The sequence below is a fragment of the Ursus arctos genome, unplaced genomic scaffold, assembly GCF_023065955.2.
Source record: "Ursus arctos isolate Adak ecotype North America unplaced genomic scaffold, UrsArc2.0 scaffold_4, whole genome shotgun sequence".
Taxonomy (NCBI): domain Eukaryota; kingdom Metazoa; phylum Chordata; class Mammalia; order Carnivora; family Ursidae; genus Ursus; species Ursus arctos.
The window spans coordinates 31,067,762-31,093,634 of NW_026623056.1; the positions used below are offsets into that span (position 1 = coordinate 31,067,762).

Sequence of the window (25,873 nt, forward strand, 5' to 3'; positions counted from 1 at the left end):
TTAGAGTGATCTGAGAAATTGCTTCCAGACTGGTGACATTCTTCCCTTGGTGCTAGAACCAGAGACCCCCCCTGGGGGTCTGATTGACTTTTTGGTTGTCACCAGGAGCCAGTGTTCCAAGGACTGACCCCTTGAACTGGGTCCCAGAGTTCTTGGGGTTATTATGAAGAAAGTTTTTGTCATCAGTGGGCTTGTCATTAAAATCCAAATGGTAAACAAATAAGGTTTGTTTTATATTGTAAGCAAGTGAAAAAAAATAATTGCAATATCAGTAATAATATTAACTAACATTTATTGAGTGTTTATTATGTGCTAGGCACCATGCTAAGGTACTTTACATACATTATCTCTTTTAATTCACATAAGTGCTCTGAGGGAAAAGAATGATTATTACCTCTATTTTAGAGACAAAGAAACTGGGGCTTAGCAAAGTTAAGATTCCCTGCCTACGGTCACCCAACTTGCAAGTGACTGGCTTGAGCCCAGGTCTCTCTGGCTCCAGAGCCTGAATGCTCAGAAGTATGCCATTCAACCACTTTCACACCCATGGGCAGATTCCCACTGCTGGAGGGAATACAGGTATGGCATTGGGAGGGGGCAGTGCTAGGTTAAGGTCCTGTGAGAGCTCTCTTGGAATCACACTTTCTTACCCCAGCAACCGGTAGGGGCTAACAATTGGAAGCTTATTCTACACAGGGTCAGGTGTGGATCTGGCTTCAGAAAGCCTTGGGGTCAGGGATGGGGGAAACTTCTGGATCCCTGGGACTCACCTGGGCTTAGCTCATGGAGGTGAGGGGTTGGGGTGGGCAAGGGGTGGGCAAGGGGCTCAATAATACTGCCTTGTATTAACCAGACTGTGACATTTGTTTTCAGTTTATATTGTCCATGAGCTATTGTAACAGAAGTATTTAAAACTACATATTAGCAATATTAATTACAGATACAGCTCATTGGATTCATGCAGTCCCTTCCCAACAATTTGAGGTGATTCTTGTGATCCTGAAATCTAAACATGGCATCATTATCACATTCTTGACCACATGCGGTTGGTACAGGAGGGATGCTAACCTTCTAGATGTCCCATGATAGCAGCAGCAAGTAGGAGACCAAATATCTTACGTTTTCATAAATAGGAGGGGACATGTTCACCTTACTATTTTGAACATTTGAAGTTCTTCCCATTGTCAAGGTGCTGGACAGCACTGGTGACTTTCTGTCTTTCAGACTCTTAAATCTAGTGGTGGCCAGTCTGATGTTTTGTCACTCTGCACACTCTTGTCTCTGGGCCAGGGCGTCTGCAATGTTCAGAGCAGGCATTTCAGTGTTAAGAAAAAAAAAGAGGGAACAGGTGGGTTGCTTACAGCCTTGTTTCATCTCTGGGCTATTGGGTGGGATAGAACAGAGGAGGAGAACAGAGAAGAGACACATAGCATATCTGATTATGGTGTTCTCAATACTCTGACATATCCAACCACAGAATCACATGGCTCTCCTTCTTTTTTTAATTTTAAAGGGAGCATTAGTCAATTCACTGTTATTTAAAACAGTGCAACTAAGTTTGAGGTGTTTGGTGTGTCATCCCTCCTTCCACAGAAGAAAGGAATCTGGGGGGGTGAGATTCCTCATCCTTGTCATCGAACATGATCCCAGGAAACCTCTCTGGATCCTCCCTGGACTGGCCACCTTGTTCCATTTTATGAATGCAGTATGTTTTCTGTGACAGTGCTGCCTCCACTGCTGATGACAAAGCTTTGTGAACTGGACACTACAAGTGCTGGGGACATCTCTTCAGGGTCTTCCGTCTCTGGTCGGCGGTCCCCACCCACAGGCCCTTGGAGGCCTGTCTCCTGGGCAGTCAGGTCTGAGTCTATCTCCCTGCACTGCAGCGGGAGCAATGCCTGGTGTCTGGTCAGGGTCTCGTTGCTTCTCTGGGTCTCCAGGGAGTTCTGGTGCGTGGCATTCCTGTGAGCCATGGCACTCTTCTGAGGCTCATCAAAGCTCAGTGAGAAGGTGACGGTGCCACTGCCAAAGATGACCTTCTGCTTGCATCTGGGCTGCGGCTGTGGCTGTGGCTGCTGCTGTAGGGTCAGGGGTTGCTGTGGCTGCTGCTCTTGCTGGGTCAGGGCCAGTGGCTGCTGCTGCTTCTGCCTCTCAGGCTGTGGGAAGGGGTCTTCACTGTTGCTCTTGCTGCTGATGGAGGAGGAGGGCGTGGATCCCGTGGAGCCCCCGAGGCTGCTGGACCGCTTGCGGGAGACATTGCTGCGGCGCAGTGTGGCCCGGGCCGCCACCTTGAAAGCGTGAGCAGCAGTGCTGCAGCGCACCTCCTCGATGGTGTTCCGGGATGGCTTGAAGAGGATGATGTAGACCTTGTTGAAGAAGATGCAGGCCAGCAAGCCGAAGCTGGCTGCCAGGATGGCGATCACTTCCACGGCAGAGACAAACTTGCCGTAGGTGCTGGCGTAGGCTGGAATGAAGGAGATCCAGACAATGAAGAAGATGAGCATGCTGAAGGTGATGAACTTGGCTTCATTGAAGTTCTCTGGCAGCTTCCGGGACTTGAAGGCAAAGAAGAAGCAGATGGCGGCCAGCAAGCAGGTGTAGCCAATCAAGAAGCCCAGTGCCATAAGTGAGCCCTCATGGCATGTGATAAAGATGATCTCATCCTCCAGCTCATGGTTGCGGTAGCTTGAGGGTGGGGCGGTGTAGAGCCAGATCACACAGATGACAATCTGCATGAAGGTGCAGAGGAAGACCAGCAGGAACTGCAGGTTGAGCCCCCACCATTTGCGGTGGAAGCTTGTGGGGATCTTGGCCTCAAACACCAGGAGGACACGGTTGGTTTTCACCAGGATGCATGATATGCAGAGCACGAAGCTGATGCCAAAGGCTGGCTGGCGCAGGCGGCATGTCCAGTCCTGGGGCTCGCCAATGAAGAACAGGGAGCTGGAGAAGCAGCAGAGCAAGGAGAAGAGGAGGAGGTAGGAGAGCTCTCGGTTGGTGGCCTTGACTATGGGTGTGTTACAGAACTTGATAAAGACACCCAGCACGAAGGCTGTCAGGAAAATGCCCAGCACGGCAAAGAGGGTGAGTGCAATCCCAAAGGGCTCCGTCCAGGACAGAAACTCAATCTCTTTGGCAATGCAGGAGGTGTGGTTTTCATTGGACCAGAAGTCATCAGGGCACTTGTCACAGGCACTTGCATCTGTGAATTATTCCAGGGAAGAGTTAGTTACTGTGTGGCATGGACTATAATTTGTGAGTGTGAATGTGGTGCTAAGGGTGTACAGGTTATTGGATGTGGTCACTTTAAATTTTCTTTGTTGATGACATAATTGTGATTTTTACATTACAAACACATAGAACTCTGACTTATGTTTAATATACTTATTTAATTTCATGTATTTATAATAGTTCTATTATTTTTTTCCTTTGTACACGTGGGGGGTAGTGCTACATGTTTCCTTTAGCACTACTTAGTGATGGTTTATACCAGAGAATGATCAATCTTGCTGGACAGGTGGCTACCTGCGCACTAGGGGTCTAGCATAGTTCATCAACTTTCCATAGTGATTCGCACTCAGCCCGTCTCATTTTGGATATATGGATGGGCTTTGTGGACCTGTCAGAGCAGAATTCCTCTTAGATCAAGGCAGAGTATCCCACACAAATGACCTGTGCCTTCCTTACTCCACATCCATGGCTTTCCAATGAGGGAGACTGCAGACTCATTCAGCCAGTAGACATTTATTAAGTCTCTGCTATGTCTCAAACATCATGCAGTTTTGGGGCGTGAAAGGAGCATGGGCTTTCAGTCAGAGATTTGGATGGGAACCCTGGCTCTGCCATTTACTAGCTGTGTGACTTTGGTCAGGCTCCTTAACCTCTCTGAGTCTCAGTTTTATTCTGTGTAATGAAAGCAATAATCCCATTGTGGTGAGGATGAAATGAGATAATAACAATAACATTATAGTTAATATTTATAGAGTGCCTCCAATATGTCAGGTAAGGTTTTTATTTATCTAGAACTTACCATGTGCTATATTAATATTAACTCATTTAATTCCACCAAACTCTATAAAATAGGCTTATTATTCCCACATTATAGATGAAGAAACCGAGGCACAGGAAAAACATAAATAAGACAGCAAATACAATGCCAGGCACCCAGCAGGCAATATATCATAGCCTATTAACTCTATGGTCTGGAACAGATAGAACTTTGTCTATTCAGGGCTACTGAGCTGTAAGAAAAGGAATATAATATTGGAGAGTGGTATCAAAGTAAAAGAAAGATGTCTAAGCTTTTATAGTATTACAAGACATCTAATATTTCTTTTCTATCCCCTCACCCAGTGCCTGGCCCAGCATGACTCTCAGACATACCTTGTTAAATGAGAAACTATGCTAAGTACCTTCTCAGCCTATCTCTTCCAGGGACTTTGCTGACCGCAGGGCCCGAAAGTGGACCAAATCTTGTATGGTGTCCATGAGGGCATGTTCCTTTACCTGTTTCATCACTGTACTCCCCATCAGGACACTCCACACACTCAAAGCAGCAGGTGGGCTCCCCCTCAATGATTCCTTTCCTGGTCCCTGCCAGGCAGTCTCGGCTGCAGTTGGAAAATGGCACCTGGAGAACCGAGAGCACAAAAGTGAAGGGCTGCAGCTGTGGGATCACTTTCACAGCTCCTTTGGCATAATTACGGGGGAGGAGTTTGTGCACAAGGACAGTACGACAGACTTCAGGCCCGTTCCAGGCAGAGGAAGCTCCAGAGATCCTTGTTCCTGTTATCTATGAAAGGGAGAGATGTCCATGGGCCAATGCGCACGCAGGTGTGCGCGCACACCCACACACCCACCCATACCCCCCCCCCACTCATGGGATTCTGGGAAGATTAGTTGTTGGGTCTCTACACGGTGACCAAAATCCTCCTTAAATAATCCCCCATTCCATTCCCTCCGAATCCCAGAGTGGGACACCTGTTTACTTTCCATAGAAATAGAAGTTTAAGACAAACTAAAAGATGCAGGAACATGGACCTACACACAGAAGGACAATTGCAAGGGGATATGCTGAGATGAGAAATTTGTTTGAAAATGAGACTTTGAATTTTGCAGTGGATTGCAATTCCTGCAGTTTTATTTTAGGCTTTATAGGGAGACTTCTGAGATCTTGCAACCATTCAGCAAGGCAGGCAGGACAGGCATAGAAGGGTCAAAAATAAATGGATCAGAAAGATATGTCAGGGAATTACTATCCAAAAGAAATCTGCAATAGCTTTACATTAATTTCAGATAACAGAGATTTTATTTATTTACTTATTTATTTCCTTAGTGGACTTCAGGTGCATGGAATTTGATCATAATCCTTGTTTTTCTCCCCATCATCATTTATTCATGTTTCAGTCACTTTTAGTCAGTCGTTTTTAATGACCACCACCCAAAACAAAAGCTAGGACCAGAACAATAACCTACACCTAACTGCATGCTTTCCTCCACCATTGCTTCCTCCCCCACCACATATTCATACCCGAGATGACCACTGTTCTGTGTTTACCACAGGCGAATTACACTGAACTTTCAAAGAACAGATGAATTTAATCTTATGTGAACTCTAGCAGAGGTTTAAAAGAAAAAAAAAAAAAAAGGAACACTCACTAACTCATTCTTATAAGACCAGTGTAACCCTGATTCCAAAACCAGACAAAAACAGTATGGAAAAGAAAAAAAAAATTACAGGCCCATCTCACTACTTTAACTTATCTTCAGAAGCAGACCTGATTTGAGGATCTGTGTACAAGGAGTTTATAAAGAAAGTTCTCTCAAGGGAACCAGGAAGAGAATGGAGCAAGTCAGACATAGAAGGGAAGAAGACAGCAAGGGTGTGATCTTGAGCAAAGACTCTCTAGTAGCTTCTGCCTGATCCCACAGGAGAACTCTGGACTGTAAGTTTTTCCTCAGAGCTGTCCTGACCTGAGGAAAAGGGAGCCAGGGCTTTCATACTTCTGCACCACTCATTGTTAAGGGTCATCTTAAGGAAATGTAAATTCCTAGGCTTTTCTGCCTCCCTGAGCCTGTGGGCAAAGTGGGTTCCATTAGCCTGCTGGTAGTCTCCTGAAAAAGAGTGGTGAGTTCTGGTTATCGGAAGCAAAAATATACAGAAGTCCTGGAGGCATATACAAAGTATAAGGAATCTGAAAGGACCTGGAAAGAGTACAACTATTTTTTACCACTTGAAGAGAGATGAAAAATACTAAAACAATTAACTCAAAGGACATAAAAAACAATACATACCATGATCATGTTGGTTTATGCCAGGAATGCAAGCAAGTTTATCATTAGAAAATCTATAAAGGTCATCCCCTTCATTAGTAAGTTAATGCAGAAAAATCATATGATCATTGGTAGATGAAGAAAAAGCATTTGATGAAATTCAGCACAAACTCATGATTAAAAACTTAACTGAAAAAGGAGTTAGGCAATTGTTGGAGAGGATGTGGAGAAAGGGGATCCCTCCTACATTGTTGGTGGGAATGCAAGTTGGTACTACCACTCTGGAAAACAGTGTGGAGGTCCCTTAAAAAGTTAAAAATTGAGCTACCCTATGACCCAGCCATTGCACTACTGGGTGTTTACCCCAAAGATACAGACGTAGTGAAGACCCCAATGTTCATAGCAGCAATGTCCACAATAGCTAAATTGTGGAAGGAGCCGAGATGCCCTTCAACAGATGACTGGATTAAGAAGTTGTGGTCCATATATACAATGGAATATTACTCAGCTATCAGAAAGAACGAATTCTCAACATTTGCTACAACATGGACGGCACTGGAGGAGATAATGCTAAGTGAAATAAGTCAAGCAGAGAAAGACAACTATCATATGATTTCTCTCATCTATGGAACATAAGAACTAGGAAGATCGGTAGGGGAAGAAAGGGATAAAGAAAGGGGGGGTAATCAGAAGGGGGAATGAAACATGAGAGACTATGGAATATGAGAAACAAACTGAGGACTTCAGAGGGGAGGGGGGTGGGGGAATGGGATAGACCGGTGATGGGTAGTAAGGAGGGCACGTATTGCATGGTGCACTGGGTGTTATACGCAACTTATGAATCATCGAGCTTTACATCGGAAACCGGGGATATACTGTATGGTGACTAACATAATATAATAAAAAATCATTAATTAAAAAAGAAAAGTAAAAAAAAAAAAGAAAAAAAAAAGAAAAAGGAGTTAGGAAGAAATATCTTTAACTAAAAAGGGTAATATAAAAAATTCTTAGGTAAATATCATTCTACATGAGAAAATATTAAAAGCATTTCTTTTAAAACAAGAATGCCCACTATCACCACTATTATTAAACATTGCAGAGTTCATAGCTAGTGGAATAAGACAAGAAAAATGAGGGCATAAATATTGGAAAGGACTCAATAAAACTGTTGTTATTTGCAGATGATACGATTGTTCACATAGAAAACTTAAAAGAAACAGCAACCCAATTATTAGAAATAATTGGGGGAGCTGCCCCAAGTTAAAATGCCATGAGCTTTTCTTATCCAGATTTCATTAGTTTTTCTTAAAAATTGACACTTCGCCTTTTGTTTGCTTTTGGTTGATTGCCAGATCCTTAAATAATTGTTTTTGACAGTTTTGTCCAATTTATTGCTTCACCATTTCAGAAGCTCTACTTCTGTCTCATGTCAGATAACATGGAGGGCTCATACTATTTGCAAAATGTCTCTTTAATAAGACTCTTCCCTTCTCTTCCCACTTACCTGCTTTATTTGAGACATCTTACAAAGTTAAATGCATGGAAAGCAATAAAATAATTTCTTTGGTCTAACAGAAAAGAAATAACTGGTTTGACAAGGAGTTTTTTAAAAACTTGCAGATGACTGGCATTATCTTCTAATGAAAGAGAGATAGAAAGGGCAGTATTGGACCTGATGATTTCTAAGTTTCTTGGGACCCTGGGGAGGGAAAGGAAGGAAAAGAAATAGTGAAGGACAGTACATGTTAGCACTCTCAACCATAGTAACACAGTACTCTCAGAGGTTTTATCTTTCCCAAATTACCAACCCATTTGATCTTCTAAGAAATTGTCCTTTTGATTTATAGGTCTGCCTTGAGCTATTTGGATTATAGGGAACTAACTCTGTGTGAATTGTCCAGGCCCTGCCTTGAACGATATTTATGTTTAGTTAAATATTTTGCTCTAGTTGGGGAAAGTTTTAGGTGAGGAAATTATTAGCCATTTAGCCAAGGAGTTTTTATGAAGAATAACAAATTTATGAAGAATAACAGATTTTCCAATATAGTAAGTATGGGGCTCGGGTTCTGAGGATTCTCCTCTGTACATGAAACACTGTTGGATTTCACAGGTAGGAACCTGGGCAGTGCAGAGTTAGTGAGTTGAAGGAAGTGGACTTATCAGTTTTCAAGTCCAGTGGTGAAGTCCAAGGCCCTCCCAAAGCTCAGCACAATTTCCTGCCCATGGTGGAGGCATCTGTTGTTCTGATGGACAGCACATACCTCCCTGGAGAACCCACTCCACAGGATTTTCTCCTCATTGATGAAGAGCCTTTCTCCTTTCTTGGCATAGACGTTGTAATATCCGACTTCCTTAAACACTATGGAGCCATCTTCTGGGGAGAGGTGCCAGTTGATGATGGAGTAGTTCCCCATCAGGTCACCACATTCATCGAAAGTCACCTGCTCCCCCATATTGTTGGTAAAATTTAGGTGCCGTAGGTGCTTCAGGACCTAAAGAGGAACAAAGTAGCATTATTCATAATAATCAAAAAGTGGAAACAAGCTAAGTGTCCATCAGTTGGATTAACGGACAAAGTGTTCTATCTGAATAATGGTATACTATTCTGCCATAAGAAGGAATGAAGTACTGATACATGCTGCAACATGGATGAACCTTGAAAACATGCTAAGTGGAAGAAGTCAGTCACACTGACCACATATTTTATGATTCCATTTATATGAAATGTCCAGAAATATCCAAATACAGAGAGAAAGTAGATTTGTTGTTGTTTAGTAATGGGGGGCTGAGGGGGGAAGGAGTGATAGCTAGAGAATATGAAGTCTCTTTTTGATGTGGTGAAAATGTTCTAAATTGATTGTGGTTATGGTTGCACAACTCTGCAAATATATTAAAAAGCACTTTAATAGGTAAACTGTATGGTATGTGAATTATATCTCAATAAAGCTGTTTAAAAGAGGAGGTATGGAAAGGGATTTCAAATATCCAAATATGACTTCTTTGGTGGAGTTGATATTTAGCAGCAGATAGAGACCTTGACAACAAGGTAACCTTGAGCATACTTGGTGTTGAGAATTTACTAGTGAGACATAGCAATTCTAGCCTCAAATGGGACAGGGAGATAAGGATATGCAGAAGGTAAGAGCAGTACAAACATCTTATCCAAAAAAGGAAGTACCCAGAATCTTTGTGGCTAGAAATTTTATACCTGAGATTAGACAAATTTCCTCTAAAGAAGATTTATTCCTTTCTGTATCCCCAGTGATTTGTAGAGGGCCTGAATTTTAATGGATACTCAAACTGTCTGTTGAATGTTTGGTTAATAGTGTGTGCATTAAACTAACACTGTTGCATTTGTCAGGTAATGTCAAACCATGATGAGGTTTTCACCAGTCTGAGGATAAATAAGAAAAATAAGGTCAACATGGTTTCTGTATTAGTTAAAAGAGCAAGTAGGTAGAAAATCAATAAAGATATAAAAGACTTGAATGATACGTGATCAACAGACTTGACCTAATTGATATTTATAGAACACTCAACCCAATAGCAGTAGAATACACATTCTGTTCAAGGGCACATAGAATATTTACCAAGATAAACCATATCCTGGATCATAAAACAAGTTTCCATAAATTTAAAAATATTCAAACAAAGTAGGTTTTTTGACTCCAGAGGATTTATTTACTTATTTATTTTTTAAAAGATTTTTATTTATTTATTTATTTATTTGACAGAGAGAGACAGCCAGTGAGAGAGGGAACACAAGCAGGGGGAGTGGGAGAGGAAGAAGCAGGCTCCCAGCAGAGGAGCCTGATGCGGGGCTCGATCCCAGAATGCCGGGATCACGGCCTGAGCCAAAGGCAGACGCTTAACGACTGAGCCACCCAGGAGACCCTGACTCCAGAGGATTTAAATTAGAAATGAATAACAGAAAGATACTTGGAAAATCTCCAGGTACTTGGAAACCAGTAACACACTTCCAAATAACCTATGGGTTAAAGAAGGAATGAAAACGAATGTTAGAATGTATTTTGAATTAAATGAAAATGAAAACATAGCATATAAAAATTTGGGAGTACAGCTAATGCAACAGTTAGAGGGAGATATGTAACATTAAAATTACTATATTAGAGGAGAAGAAAGGTCTCAAATCAATGACCCCACTTTCCAAATTAAGAAACTAGAAAAAGAAGAGCGAAGTAAATTGAAATAAAGAAGGGGAAAGGAAATAATAAAGATCAGAGCAAAAAATCAGTGAAATAGAAAACAGAAAAATAGAAAGTCACTGAAACAAATTTGGTTCTTTGGGAAGATCAATATAATCAGTGGATCTCTACCTAGATTGATCAGAAAAAAAGGAGAAGATGCATATTTCCAAAAATGGAATGAGATCAGTAACATCACTAAAAATCTTGCAGATAGTCTGAGAATATTGTAAACAATTTAATAAACAATTTCTAAACAAATTTATGCCAATAAACTCAACAACTTAGACAGTTTTTGAAAGACAAACTATCAAAGCTGTCTTCAAAGGTAACTAGAATAGCCCTGTAAGTATTTTTTTTTAAGAGAGAGAGCGAGTATGTATATGCACGTGGAGAGCTGTGGGGGTAGGGGCAGAGAGAGAGGGAGAAAGAGAGAACTTAAGCAGGATCCAGACCCAGTGGTAACCTGACACAGGGCTTGATCTCATGACCCTGAGATCATGACCTGAATCAAAATCAAGAGTTGGACACTTAACTGACTGTGCCACCCAGGTGTCCCAGCCCTGTAAGTATTAAAGAAATTGAATTTGCAGTTCAGAATTTTCCCACAAAGAAAACTGGCCCAAGCTGGGGTCACTGATGAATTCTGCCACATATTTAAGGAAGAAGTAATACCAGTTCCACACAAACTCTTTCAGAATATTGAAAAGGAGGCAGCACTTGCTAACTCATTCTTTGAAGCCAATATTACTCAGATACCAAAACCAGATCCAGATATTACTAGAAAATAAAACAATTGACCAATATCTCTCATGAACACAGAAGCAAAATTTCTTAGCCAAATGTTAACTATCTACAAAATACACTGTGACCAAGTAGAGTTTATCATAGGAATGCAAGGTTGGTTTAACATTTGACTACATTAACATAGTACAAAAGGGAAACCATATGATCATCTCAATAAACATAGAAAAAATAGTTGATAACATCCAATGTCCATTCCTGATAAAAACTCCATAATCTTGGGGCGCCTGGGTGGCACAGCGGTTAAGCCTCTGCCTTTGGCTCAGGGCGTGATCCCAGCTTTGTGGGATTGAGCCCCACATCAGGCTCCTCCGCTATGAGCCTGCTCTTCCTCTCCCACTCCCCTTGCTTGTGTTCCTTCTCTCGCTGGCTGTCTCTATCTCTGTCGAATAAATAAAAATAAAATCTTTAAAAAAAAAGATTAAAAAAAAAAACTCCATAATCTAGGAGTAAAAAGGAACTTTCTGAATCCTATAAAGGACATCTATGAAAAACCTACAGTTAACATTATGTTTAGTGGTGAGAGATTGAATGTTTTTCCCCTAAGGTCAGGATCAAGACAAGAATGTCCATTCTCACTGTGGCTATACACTGTAGCTATGGAATGGAGGTTCTAGCCAGTACAGCTGGGCTGAATTCAGCTGATTCAGACTGAAAAGATAAGTTCTAAACACAAACAAAAACAAGCAAACAAACAAAAGAACTTTCAAAAAGGTGAAAAGACTTAGGATTCACTTTTTGAAAAACTTCATTGAAGACCATTAAAATTAAGGCTTTTATATAATCAGTTGTAACATAAACCTGTTTTTTAAAAGCAAAATACTTAAAATTATACTACAGGATGAAGGGCCAACACAATTTTTCCCTTTGAGATGTAACTTTAACTTAGGTTCATACATTTTGAATTAAAAAGAAAAACATTCTGGATTTAAAGAAGTAAACAAAAAATGGCACACAAGTGAATGGGGAAATATTAGAATTAGTTTTAAAATGTGCTAAAAGATTTTACTTAACAGTGGTAGGGACGAATTAGTTTTCAGAGAATAAAATGTCAACCTTTCCATAGAGGAAAAAGATCCTTATTTTTTCCCCCTAGGGGACTATGTCCCTTGATGTCTTTTTAGAAAGCTGAAGCTAAATATTATATTTTGCATGTCATGTTTTTGGTTACAGGCATACATTTAATTCTGAGTAAACATTCAAAACGTGGAAAAAATGGATTATAAAACTTTCACCACTTTCTTGAGGAAAAAGGAAGTTGGAATCACCATAATGTTGTAATATTGGTGTAACAGCTGGGAGTGTCCTGAAGAGAAAGGTAAGTCTCCCAAACAACTGTTCCATATAAGATTGATGACAGAGTATGCCAGAAGATGAAGGGAGCAGCTAACACCTGAAATGTAGGACTGACAGTCCCTTAATAGAGAGAGAACCAGAATTATTCAGTTAGCTGTGATAAAGTAATTCAAACTAATTGCAAGGAAGGACGAGCCCCTCTCCCCTTTTAAAAATAAAAAAGAATGCCAAGATAGATTTTTTTTTTAAAAGTTTCTCTTCTCCTTTTAGGGATATTCATTGGTACAAAGTAGGCTAAAAATTGTTCCTGATTCTTAGGAAGTCTGTGTCATTTAAAAATAAGAACAAAATTTAATTGTTTCTGTATCTTCATGTCTCAATAATCCTGTTTGTACTCTATTTTTTTAATACTCTTAAAAATCATTACTGAAGTGGTATTTTCCCCATCATTTATCTCATTGCTAATGAAGAGGTAAGTTTCAGCCCACATTTATGAAGTCAGAATTATTATGTTTTTTTTTTACATGAGCATTTTATGCTGACTTCTTTCAGACCACTCACTTTCTCTTTAATCTATGCCTATGTCTCTGTATTGTTTTGTAGTTATCCACTTAAGAACTGTCTTCTCTCAGTATCTACCATTGTCCCATTCTCTTTCTTTGTTCATTCAACAAGTATTTATTAAGCACCTAATATGGGCCAAACGGGCACTTTTTTAGTGACAAGAGATACAGTTATATTCAATATGGACAAAGGGATGTTTGGTATTACTCTAATTTGGTCAGTTGTGTCCACTCTTACTTATTTGCACACTGTACTTTGTGTCTTTATATGAATTAGTTTCAGGATGGTTGGGTTTCCTCTGGTGATCACCTAGGTTTAGGATGAAACCCAGGTTTTCACTGTGAAACTATTGGCTGACCCTGCAGCTGCTTAGGAGCTAGAAAGCATGTGCCCGGAGGGACAACTGGGTACATGGTTCTTTTAACAGTCATCTTGGTGTCATCAGGGGAAGAGACTGCCTGGGGCAGATGTGGGCTTTCTTACTGGCTAGACATATGACTTTGGGCAAATCATTTTGGCTTCTTTAGGTCTTATTTTCCTCACCTGCAAAAGAATAATACTTGACTAATATTTACTGAACACTTACTATGTATAGGCAGTATCCTAAGCACTTTATACATATTAACTAATGTCATCCTTATAATGAACTTATACATTTCATTATCTCCATTTTTCAGGTGAGGGAAGTGAGGCACAGGCACATTAAGTGACAGCCCAAGGTCATACAACTGTTAAGTAGCAATTGGAATTTAGATCTAGTTAGTTTGGCTCTAGGGTCCAAACTGTCAACCATTATACTATATACTGTCTACTCAGGTGTAGGAGTCAGACTAGGTAGTCTATCTATTACATTGTCTATTGCTAGTTACAACAGGTTAACTGGTGTAAAATTTAGTTTGAGAAGATAGGCTTATTTTTAAAATGGGATCATGGAGACATGTATAATGCTTGTGGCAACACAAGAGACCTTAATTGGAAAAGTGGTCCATACTGAACAACATCCTTCTCCATGCATGGCCTGAGCTTTCCCACTCCAGGGACTTTTCATTGTTTTATATTTTTAATCAGCTATACTGAAGTATAGTTTACATAGGATAAAATATGCCTATTTTAAGAGTATAGTTCTGAGTTCTGGTGAATATGCCTGTGTAACCACCACTACTGTCATCTCAAAAGGTTCCCAGATGTCCCTTCCAAATTAGTCCCCACCGCCACTTGGAGCCCTAGGTCACTGTGGATCTGTTTTCTTTCTATCATTAGAGAAAGCGGATCTGTTTTCTTTCTATCATTAGAGAGAGGATATCATATAAATGTGTAGTAATAAAAGAGAATGCCTCTTTTAAGTCTGGATTTTTTTGCTTAGCATGATGTTTTGGGGATTTACCTATGTTGTGTATTTGCCTTTGAATTTGACATTTTCTCCAGGGAATAGACCCTTTCCAAAAATCCTGTGCATCCTTCAAGGCCCATCTCAGATGATATCTTTTGTTTTCGTCCTTATTTCAAATCCTAACCAGCATAGGATTGTAGTGTTTCATCCTCACAGCAGGTGTATGAATAAAATCATGAGTACTGAATTTTTCTAGTCAAAATTTGTACCTTGTCCATTAATGGTCAATTATTTGTTTTCTAAGTCATATGTCTAAGTCATCCTTTTAGAGATCTTTAATGTTTCTTTGGCATATTGACTTTCAAGTTTGGCTTTGAACACCTAATTTTCTACATTAATGCCTTGCATAACAGGGAAGGTTGAGATGGAAACTGTTTCACCCTTAAAAGCAATGGTATGGAATCTTTAAATGATAATCATTGACCTACAAAAGAGCCAACATACATCACAAAATAATTTAGATATTTTCCCCAGAGAGAACACTCTTCTTTTTGGAATTTTAAAAGACGGGACTAATAGTTCCATTAAAAAAGAAAATATAAAATTTTACTTGAGATTACAATCCAGTGTAATATGCTTCTAAATTATTTTACTTGGGGATAAATATGAGGAAAATAAGAATAAATGAAGGGGAAGAGAAAGGAAAACAGTTAATGGAAAGACTTAAATATGAAAATAATATACAGACAAAGAAACTGACAGGCTCATAAAGAAACTAAACACTGTGAAAGACACAGTAAAAGAGGGACAAGTACTTAAAATGTGCACACACTGAGATGGTCATATACTATCTTTTATGTGGTATTATTTCCATCTTGTGGCCTTTTAGGGTATTTCCTCTAAAGGATTTTAAAGTCAAACTATTGCTCATTGTAAGCATAAATGGGAACCATCTCTTGGCACATACTCTAATGGTTAATTGAAATAAACCAAAGACTAGAGACTAGAAACCTCCCACTATTGTCTAGGATTTCCAGCTCTTACACATGGCATCACAGCACAGAGGGAAGATGGGATATACAAAGCACCCCATCCACACAGGGGTGAATGAGGGTTGGTTTACACAGATAAGGAGACTATTGTTTCTTGCCCACTTCCTATACTAAGAGTGTTGGGAAGATCCAGGACCAGTTCCCTTCTCTAACCTCAGCCATATTTCCTTATCTACCCTCCGTCTCTTCTGGTTTTAACCCCAATTCACTCCCTCTGCAAATCCCAACAGTACTCACAATTCCTGGAGAGCAATTCCATTTGACTTCTGTTATCACCGTAGTTCTGTCATTACGCATACCTATTTTTTGACTAGTGAGTGGTTGGTATAAGGTGGGGGAAAGTAGGAAGCATGCCTTATGTATAATCATCCTGAGAGAAGGAAGAAGGTGGTTCCAGACTTCCTTACATAGTGTTCCATACAAATTTGGCTGTTGGGAATGTGACACAGGCTTATCTAATCAGAGTCTAGAGTACTTGGACCAGAGTGATTGACTCAAGGATGGGTTGTTGGGTTGAACACTTTTCTGCAAGGACTCTAGTTGTCAGGCCAAATCAACTAGATTTCTATTCTTTCTTTCGTTTATTCTATACATACTCAGGTGTCAGGTGTTCTGGACATAGTGCTGAAAAGTACATTAGAGGAGTCAGAGTGAAGAGAGCGCTGAGGAGCAGTGGAGAAGGACTTGGGGTCTCTGAGGATGTCAGGAGGGAATTGTGTGCTGTGTGCTCATAAATTATCTGTTAGTGATACTTTAAGGCATATGACTTGATTGACAAATTTTAGGGGTGGCAAAAGTCAACAAAAGAAAAAACTTGTGATCTAATTTAACTAGAAGTTTAATTAATAAGAATCTATTTCAGTCAACTGAAGAGTTATAGAAGCTTAAGTTGAATAGATAAGTGGCAAAAATGAGGAAGAAAGAGTGGTCATAAAGAGTGTGTGTGGGAGTATGACTTGCAGAGACTTCTAGGAGAAAGTGAGTTTTGAAAAAGGGTTAAAACTTCATGGTGGATAGTGGATACAGGAAACAAAAATTGATGGCCCCTCAGGTGTGGGATGTGATCTAAGCCAAAATGCTCTGCCAAAACCTCATAGATGCTTTTGTGGGGAGGTGCCAGGCAGGTTGGCTTATAAGAGAATTGAGAGAAGATGGGGATGGAATTCCAGGCTGAGATCTTTGGATTAGATTATGTGTACTCTACAGGTGATAGGTTTCCATGTAGGTCTTCATAATGAGAGTGAATAATTGTTGGTCCATCTCCTGATAGATAAAGACATGGCCAATATCATTAAATTCCAGAATGCCCACCCAACTGCCTATGTTCCTGAGGCTTAAAGGAGACTTACAGCTAGCACACGGGACGTTTTGGCCAATGACCACATATTATTCCTCCCTAGAGCTGCGACCCTATTTTCCTATCTGTCTCCTGTCCTGGATGAATTGTTCCAGACTGTGTGTGAGCCGGGGGTGGGGGGGCACATCTTAACCTGTACTTAACCTGTCAGCTGAGGTGTCTGTGTGGTGGATCTTTATTTTGCCTGCTTTGCTTCTCTTTTTCCCTCCTTTTGGTAACAGCATCCTGATTTCTCTTTGGGGATCCACTCCCCCTCTTTACTCTCTGTCTATATAGTTTGAAAGGATTCCACTCCTAGCTTCAGGGATGGATATGTGATCCTGGACTGGTCAATCAACATGGGTTCTGGAACTTTTACAGGAGATCCTGGGAAGTAAGAGCCTAACAGTAAAGATTCTGTGAGCCTGAAGCTACTGTAGAGGCTGAAAACTGCTAACCCTGAGGAATAAGGAACAGAGGAGGAGATGAAAGCATCTACTTGTATCTAAAATACTTCTCCAATTTTCAGCATTACGAGCTGCAATAATATGAGTTTCTTCTGCTTAAGCCAATTTGGTTTGGGTTTTCTACCGTATGGAACTAAAAGTCCCAGTTTTGACTATAGCCTCCTTCTTACAGCTTTTTTCGCATATGTCCAAGCTCTGGTCTTGACCATCTGGATCTTAATTCTTTGTTTGGAGAGGAGCCATTGAAGAACAGAACTGTGAAACTACACACTGGAAGCCTCTTTCCCCTTCAACCTCACCCTCGTCCTGTAGGCTTTTCAAGAGCTGGAGTCTTTCTTTCAGGGGACATGGAAGGGAAGGGAGGAAACACAACAGTATTTACTAAAATATTGTACCTTTATTCCTCTTTCTTAAGACTCCCCTCCTTATTATTATGGCTCCTGAAGTCTTTTTTGTTTTTGACTGTCATTAGAACCCCTCTTTTTTTTTTTTTCCGCTGGGGTGCAGGAAGGGGATGGTGCAGTGCAAGGAAAGAGACTTTAAGTACCTCATAGAGATGAGAAACTTTAGCCAACAATGACATCTGAGTGAGATTTTCCCTACACAAGAACGGTTAAGAAGTACTTGCGGTCCTGGCTCATTCTGCCACCCTAGACAGTCTGTTTTGATCCCATGAGAGTCTCTAAAGACTGACATAGGTTGTACATTCTTTGTTTCTTGGTATCTTTTCCCAGGGGTTTGTGGTAGTTGGTTTGTACATACACAGTTATTGTAGTTACCATTTTTAACCTGATTGCTTAATTAGAGGCATATTGAAATACTACTATAATAATCATCATCCATTTAGAGCTTGAAAATTTATAAATTGCTTTCACATATGTCATCACATTTCATCTTCAAAAGAACCTGGGGTGGAAAGTAGGCTAGATATTAGGGCCATTTTGCAGATGAAGAGATTGACTTAAAGCAGTGGCTTGCCAGGGCTTGCCAGTGATTGACTTACAGTGGCTTGCCATCCCCCAAATGATGCAGCTAGTATTTGGGGGAGTTGGAGCTGAAGCTGGAGTCTGGGTCATTCAGCTCATGTTCAGGAATGTCGCCTTCCCCTTTCCCTAATAATCATGCACTGTCTGATAGGTCAGTCTGGAGCCGAGGAAGATACAAAAGGAGTGTAAAACAAGGTTTGGTTGAAAAATCAAGGTACTGTGCAAGACATGAACAACTATGTAGTATTTAAGTCAGGGAGACTTTTATCTTCAGAATTTTTATGAAATGAAAAAGATTATGATGGCTCTTTTATGTGTAATTCAAATAAAAAATACAACATAAGACTAAACCATAAAATGAGTAGGAATTCCACCTTCATCTAATCATTTTCTATGATAACCACTTCAGTGTTTCTTTTTGAAATATCCAATATCAAATCTTTTTAAGAAGAGTTTTTTGTTTTTTTCCTGCGCCCTTGATTTGCTAGTGTCCTAAGCTTAGTTGGCTTACTGGGTGGTGCAGCACATTATATTGTGAATAATATTACGGTAAAAGTAGTGGCTAAATACAGTAACACTAATTTTATGCCCCTTAGTGTATGGAATATAATAGGTACTCAACAAATACTTGTTATAAGGGAATAATATCTGTAATACAAGCATTGTAAAAATACTCCACACAATATTAAATCTGTTCCAGGATATTTAAAAACTTATAGGGGCCATACTCTAGGTATTCTGAACCATTGGACTAAAGAACAGTTGATCCAAGGCTTTAAACAGATAATCAAAATAAATGATTATTAATTTTGCAGAAGTCAGTAGCTCAGATGTTTGAAAAGGCAATTTGAGTCCAAAGCTACATATAGCAACGTCATTTAGATATTGCCTTTTTGAGGTAACCACTTTATCTGTCTCGCCTGGATCCGCCCGACTCTGCCTTAATACACAGTGAACTGTTATCTAAGTGAAGGATGTACCTGCCAGGCCTCAACCTTCTTGATATCTGCACAGGAACCGTTGGTGAAGAGCCCTCTTCCAGGTAAGCATGTGTATATATCTTGCAGGGCATGAGCAATGGAATAGACCGCTAAGTAGACATTGTAGGATATCCGTAAGTGTGTATAATCCATGTAAGGGGTCTCCACGCTGCTGATGTTCTCATCCCCTGTACAAAGAGGTCGGAAGGCAGTGGAGCTGTTGCTTATCCTGCCACCACCTTCTTCGTGACCTCTCAGGAAAGTGTCCATGGACAAAGGCCCTTTAGCACCTTCTTGGAGGTGGCAGTTAAATGTTTCTTCCCAAAACTCCTTGGCAAAACCATTGTGGACAGACTTCCTGGGATGGACTTTCTGCAGGAATTCCCGGAAACCTGGGATCTGCCCAGCCTTCAGAGCGAATCCAATGGTGCCTCCAACCACATGGAAGTACTCGGGCATGGCAATCAAGGAAGAGCTGGCCCAGGCCTCACTGGCCAGCCAGATCCTCCCTGTGATATTGCGCCGGACGATCTCCTTGATGAGGGGTTCAAGGTCTGGGCCACTGGAGAAAACAACAATGACTTTGGCTGTGGAATTCTGGATCACCTCCACCACTTGCTGGATCTCTTCCTCATCAGAATACTGGGAGATGAGTTCACTGAAGTCAATGCATATGTCCCTCTCCTCCGCTTCCTCTCGAAACTTCTCAATCCCTGGCCGGCCATAGTCATCATCAGCTGCAATTGTGCCCACCCAGTTCCAGCGGAAATACTCAATAATGTCTGCCATGGCGGTGGCCTGGTGTTCATCATTGGGGATGGTACGGAGGAAGGACTTGAACTGGTTTTTATTGCTGAGGAGTCTGCTGGAGGAGGCATAGCTGACCTGCAAAGAACACAGGATGAATGAGTGAGGTACCAGTGAGTGAGGCTGTGCATAGGTGCTTTTTTGAGCATTCACTACTTTAATTTATCAAACATGCTTTTCACGGCAGATGGGATGAAAGGGTGAAGACAGCCATAATCTGTTCCTCTCCATTGTGAACACTCAAGCATCTGTCTTTCAGGGAGCATTCTAATTCCCAGTGGGTGATTCTTCACAATGCTACCTTCAGAAATGGGTCTGGCCATAAAGTCAACTCAGTAGTAGAATCTACTTAACCTTTCAAGGGCAGTCTTCATCCACTGTTCCATAGTTGCTCCTAACTTCCTCTGGTACATGGTTATAATACATTCATGTACACATCTTTTTCCCGTTAGGTCCAGGTTCTGATCTGAACGTTTTAGCTTCCCCTTTACTGTGATGAACACTTTGTCCATGACTCACTTCTGGAAGGAATGAGGTTCCCTGTGGGTTATAAACCTAAGCCTCTTCAGAGGAGACCCAAAGGTCTTCTTTCCTATTCTTCCTAGTTTCTCTCTTCCAGTCTCCAGTTATTCTCTCTCTTGGTAATGAAAGAGTGTTTAATATCTCTTGTTCTCCAGTTTTCTAGAGAGATTTTAAAGGAAACCAAGTTGAAAAAACTGGGGGGAATGTTTTTTTAATATTTCTCACCAGTTGAAACAATTAGTTTTCTATGTTCAATGTTTTAAAATGAATTTTTGTTTTTTTAGATATTTTTTAAATTTAAATTCAATTAGCCAACATACAGTACACCATTACTTTTTGACATAGTGTTCAATGATTCATTAGTTGCATATGACACCCAGTGCTCACCACCTCACGTGCCCTCCTTGAATTTTCCAATATATTCCTTCTTATCAATGAATAGTTTCTACACCAAAAACATGAAAGACATTGGTGTATGAAAGATCAGGGCCAGGGCACATGGGTGGCTGAGTCAGTTGAGCATCTGACTCTTGATTTCAGCTCAGGTCATGATCTTGGTTGTGAGATCAAGCCCTGGGTCGGGCTCGTGCTGGGCGTGGAGCCTGCTTAAAATTCTCTCTCACCCTCTCCTTCTGCCCTCCCCTCTCCACCACTACTAAAGAAAAAAAAAAAAAAAAAGACCGAGGCCAACTTTGGTAAGGGGGCATGATTTTTCTGATAAGAGCTTTGATTTTGGAAGTTATAATATGAAATTGACAATTTTTTCTTGTTGTTACGAGAGTTCATGAGGTGTAGGTAGTTTAGACTAAGTAATTTGTTGAGATGTTATTGTTTTTATGGAGCTCTACTTGCAGACCCAAACAGCAGGCTTCTGAATCAGACTTTTGCAAATGAGAAACCTACTCAGGGAAAACATTTTAAAAGGATTAAAATTACAAACGAACATATCTACTATGGATATGGTTCTCTTAAAGTGTATTTATAATATTTGTCCAGTTTTTTTAAAGAAACTAGAAAAGTGGGGATGAGTACTACTTCATTACCTGTTCTCCCCACCAAAAAACAAAACAAAGCAGAACAAAACAAAAAACCCTGAAAAACACAAAACTTTTTTTTATTGTAAGAGGGGAGAATTTCATGAATGATTCAGAAAACTTCTAACCACAACTGTTCTAGCTGGTCCGCTTATTCCATCCACTTGGTGGCATGAGTGGTATAAGAAATACCACAGGGCCTCTGCCCCCACCTGCACAGCAGCGGCTCCCAACTCTGCTGCAGATTAGGATTACCTGGGGAGCTTTCAAAACTGCCGCCCAGGCTGCCTCTCAGATCAGTTAAACCCAAATCTCTGCGGTGTGAGACCCAAACATCGGCATTTTTTTTTAAATAATAATTTTTTATTAGGTTAGTCACCATACAGTACATCCTTGGTTTTTGATGTAGTGTTAAGCTCCCCATGTGATTCCAACATTCAGTCACAGCAGAGAACCACTGCTGTAGATACATTTAACATTGTTTTGACTGAGAATTGGTATAGTCTTCGCTTTTCTAGTTCAAATTCAGTTAGCCTCATCTTTCATCCAAATCACAAAGAATTAAAACCTTTACTTTGGGTTCTTTATTTACTTGGTGGCAATTATATCTTGTGCCTCCTGGCTACAACAACTCACTTTAACTGTCATTTTGAAAAAATTCTGTACAATATGCCAAAATTTTAAGATGCATATTTGCATATTGCCCAGCACATTTACTGATAAGGGCATTGTTAGATCATTTTGCACAAAAGTTATAGAGTCAGGGCTTCCCCATGGGAAACACCTTTAATTCCCTGAAGTAAGGATTCGGGAAATGATGACAAAACTTTTTTAGTTGCCACATGTATATAAAAGGATAATGTCTATTACCAAAGAAAGGGAGACTCCCAACATATAAATGTGAATTTATGAAAGGTACTCTTACAAATTTTAAATATTAGACATTGAAAAGGTAAATTCAATTATCATTTGTAATTTAATTTAGAAATTGTTATAAAGGATGTTCACAATTGAACTGATTCTCCCATCTGTGGACATTTAGGTTGTTTCCAATTTTTCACTATTATAAAATGATGTCATAGATCTATGAATATTAACATGAAAAAAGGTTTACTTCATAGGCGAAAAATATGCAACTTTGAATAAATGTGTATTATAGCACTTGTTTCAGTGAACTGTTCACTAGTATTTGAAAATATAGACATCTCCTCACCTAGGCTGAGTTCCTGCAGGGTGGACACTATTATTCATATGTGTTCTATAAATATTTATTGAATGAAATGGAGTATTTTCCATTTCTAGAATGTGCAAGACAATGGTTAAGTTCCTGTTCTGTGAGAAAGTATACTCTGCTTCCACCTGAGCTAAACTGTCAACCAGAAGGTAGAGAGGTAGACTTTTAAGGAAATAGGATTAGGGACAGATATTTTGAGTTTGAAAGCTGGGGTTTACATCTCATGGTCTCATTCCCTTCAGTAAAGACAGAAGAATGGGCATTTACTAAAGGAAGGGAGTGAAAAGTAAATAATTGAACACTTTGATAAAAAAAGACAAAGTTTTATACATGGTATGTTTAAAAGAATTTTGGAAGAGTTGTGAAGGTTTAGTTGACATGGTTGACATGGGGGTCTCAGAAATCCCAAATGGTCATGGTACAGTGCCCCGACTAATTAAAAGGTCTTTTATGCTAAGGTAAAGCTTAGGTAGGAAAATAGCGAGCTGTATGGACAGTGGGCATGGCAGCCCTTTGAGTCCTGATCCCTGCTTACTCTGCTGCCCCATCTAAGAAGGCGCGTGTACCTGGGGGATGTAGAAGAGGCCCAGCAGGTTTGCCACCGCCGTGGAGACGCCCGAGCCAGTTGCTCCCACCACAGCGATAGTAGAGGGGATATGTTCAGAGCAGTTGCAGAACTCGTCAAGGTTCAGAGAATCAATTTTATTCTGTGCCACAAAACTCAGGGTGGCCTCCAAGGCTTTAGAAACAGTGTTGCAAGTATCAAATATTCTGTATCCCAGTGTCATGTTGGGAAGAAGGGCTGGGCTGCTATTGATTTCCTCGATGGCAAATATCATTGCTTGTAACCAACGAAACCCACGGAAATTGTACCTGGAAGAAAGAAGAAATGGAAGAAAATGGGAGGCTTTCTGGTCAATCACTTGAGAGTAGGGACCGGGTAAACGTGGGTTTGAATCACGGCTCTGTTACTCTTTGGTTTCATGATGTGTTCTTTGAAACTCAGAGTCCTCTCTGTAAAATGGGCACAGTGCCTACCTCACATGGTGGCTGTGAACATGAGATAATTATGCAACATTCTCAGCCTGGTGCTTTACACAGAGGGAGCAATGATAGCAAAGATTATTGTAACTAATAGAATGAATAATTTGTATCTGCTTCATTCAGCAAAGAGTTTGAAGTTGCTGATGTGAAGTGTTAAAAATAATACAGAGATTTTTTTTAAAAAGGACTAAGGAAAATATAAATAAGATTAGGATTTTAATAGGTGAGAGCCTAAAAATAAGTTCAGGTTTACAAAGTCACAAATTTAGATTATGACATTACTGGAGGTCAGAGGGGAAAGGGAAATGATGGGTCTCATCTTTGTAAACTAACAAACATATACAGAAGGACTGTTTACAAACTGGTTATTTCTGGGTGGTGGAGTGATGGGTTTTTAAATTGTGGGCTTTTGTTTTGTTTATATATTCTGTTTTAAAAAATGAGCATGCTTTGCTTTTCAAAGAACATTATTTTAAATAAATATCAAGCAAATTAAACAAAGAGAAGTAGGGTGAGTGACATAGTTTTCACTCTCCCAAGATTTGGCTCAGAGTGAGGGTTAGATAAGTGTGCTGAATCAGTGTATCAGTGCCCAAAGGAAGAAATGTAACAAGTCTGCAGGTTCTTTCTTTATGCGGTAGGTTATAGGAACTCAGTGACGGGAGGTAAGAAGTACAGTTTGCTACGCTCCACTGTATTGTTTAGGTTCCTAACTTTTAATATGACGTTTTTCTCCTAGTCATTTTTTTTTGTTTAGTTGTTTGTTTTAAACCTGCAACGTTAGGAGAGATTACAGAGTATTTCTTTACATAAAATACTTATACTGCTTTTACTATCTTTCTTTAGTATAATTTTAAAAATATAGTATTTCAGGTCTTCGTGCTTGATCTTAAGTATATACATAGCACATGCACAACTCTGTCCAGGAGGTCACAGCAAAGAGGATATATTTGTCCACATGGGTTATGTGAGGGATGTAATCAGCATAATTGAAATTCTGTACTTAGTTTTTCTGTATTCATGAGGAAAATGTGAAAATGTTAATTTTCCAACTTTCATTACAATATGAACAAAATCCAGTTTTGTTGGAGCAATTGTGGTTTTCATTTTAATTTTCCAGCAATCCAGAAGAGCAGGAAAAAATGCTGGATCCCTTCTGAACGTTGCAAGTCTTAGAGAGAAAGTGGTATTTTCTCTTAGAAGTTGGGAAAAAACTTGGAGTACAGTCATGGTCTCCGATACCCTGGTGAAGAGAGGTGATACACAGTCCATTCTACTCTGCAGAAGTCAGATCTTGTTTGAAGGAATTGTGCCTAATTCTAGATGCCATATCATAGTCATGACAAATTAAGGAGCATTACACGGAGGGCAATGAGAATGGTGAGGGGTCTGGAAATCATGTCATGAAGTAATTGTTCAGAAAGCAGAGACGAGTTTGGAAAAGAAGCGATTCAGTGGGACGTGTTAGCTGTCCTCCGATGGCTGAAGAGAGAGTTCAGTGAGACACTTGGATGGATTCTATGTTTTCTCCATGGGTGTTAGGCAGCAGGATTTTAGCCTTCTATAAGAAGGACTTCCAGAATCCTGTGGGCTGCATTTTGAAGATGCCTGCATTTTGAAGATGAATTTTAAAATCCTTTTAAAAAAAAAAAAAGTGAGAGGCAGCCAACACTCAGGTATTACTGACCTTAATAGCTGGGGCACTTAAGGTAAATGGGAGATTTTCTAAAGTTTGCAAGACCTGTAAGAAATTTCCTTCTAAGTCCGCAGTCTTTCATTCGGCAACACTCCTGCCAGATGAACGGTGATGATTCAGTTACCAAGTGACCAGGCACAGACTCCCAATAGGCCATGGATTTTTCTACTCAATATTTTTGACATTTTACTTTTTGAAAAATTTCTTTTTAAAAAGGGGGATGGAATAATTTCAGAATGACTA

At 40.1% G+C, this 25,873-nt stretch overlaps 1 protein-coding gene across 2 annotated transcripts in view; it reads right to left on the reverse strand.

The window, feature by feature from the left end:
• Positions 1–304: 304 nt before the first annotated feature.
• CASR (calcium sensing receptor) overlaps positions 305–25,873 on the reverse strand; it is a 72,578-nt gene continuing 47,009 nt past the window's right edge. For both annotated transcript variants that reach the window (XM_057306844.1, XM_026494679.3), the window contains exons 3-7: positions 23,457–23,763; positions 19,294–20,178; positions 8,535–8,765; positions 4,507–4,630; positions 305–3,202 (exon numbers count right to left, since the gene is read on the reverse strand). In XM_057306844.1, the coding sequence (XP_057162827.1) occupies positions 1,695–3,202; positions 4,507–4,630; positions 8,535–8,765; positions 19,294–20,178; positions 23,457–23,763 (3,055 nt within the window). In that variant the 3' untranslated portion in view covers positions 305–1,694. The remainder of the gene's footprint in view (positions 3,203–4,506; positions 4,631–8,534; positions 8,766–19,293; positions 20,179–23,456; positions 23,764–25,873) is intronic.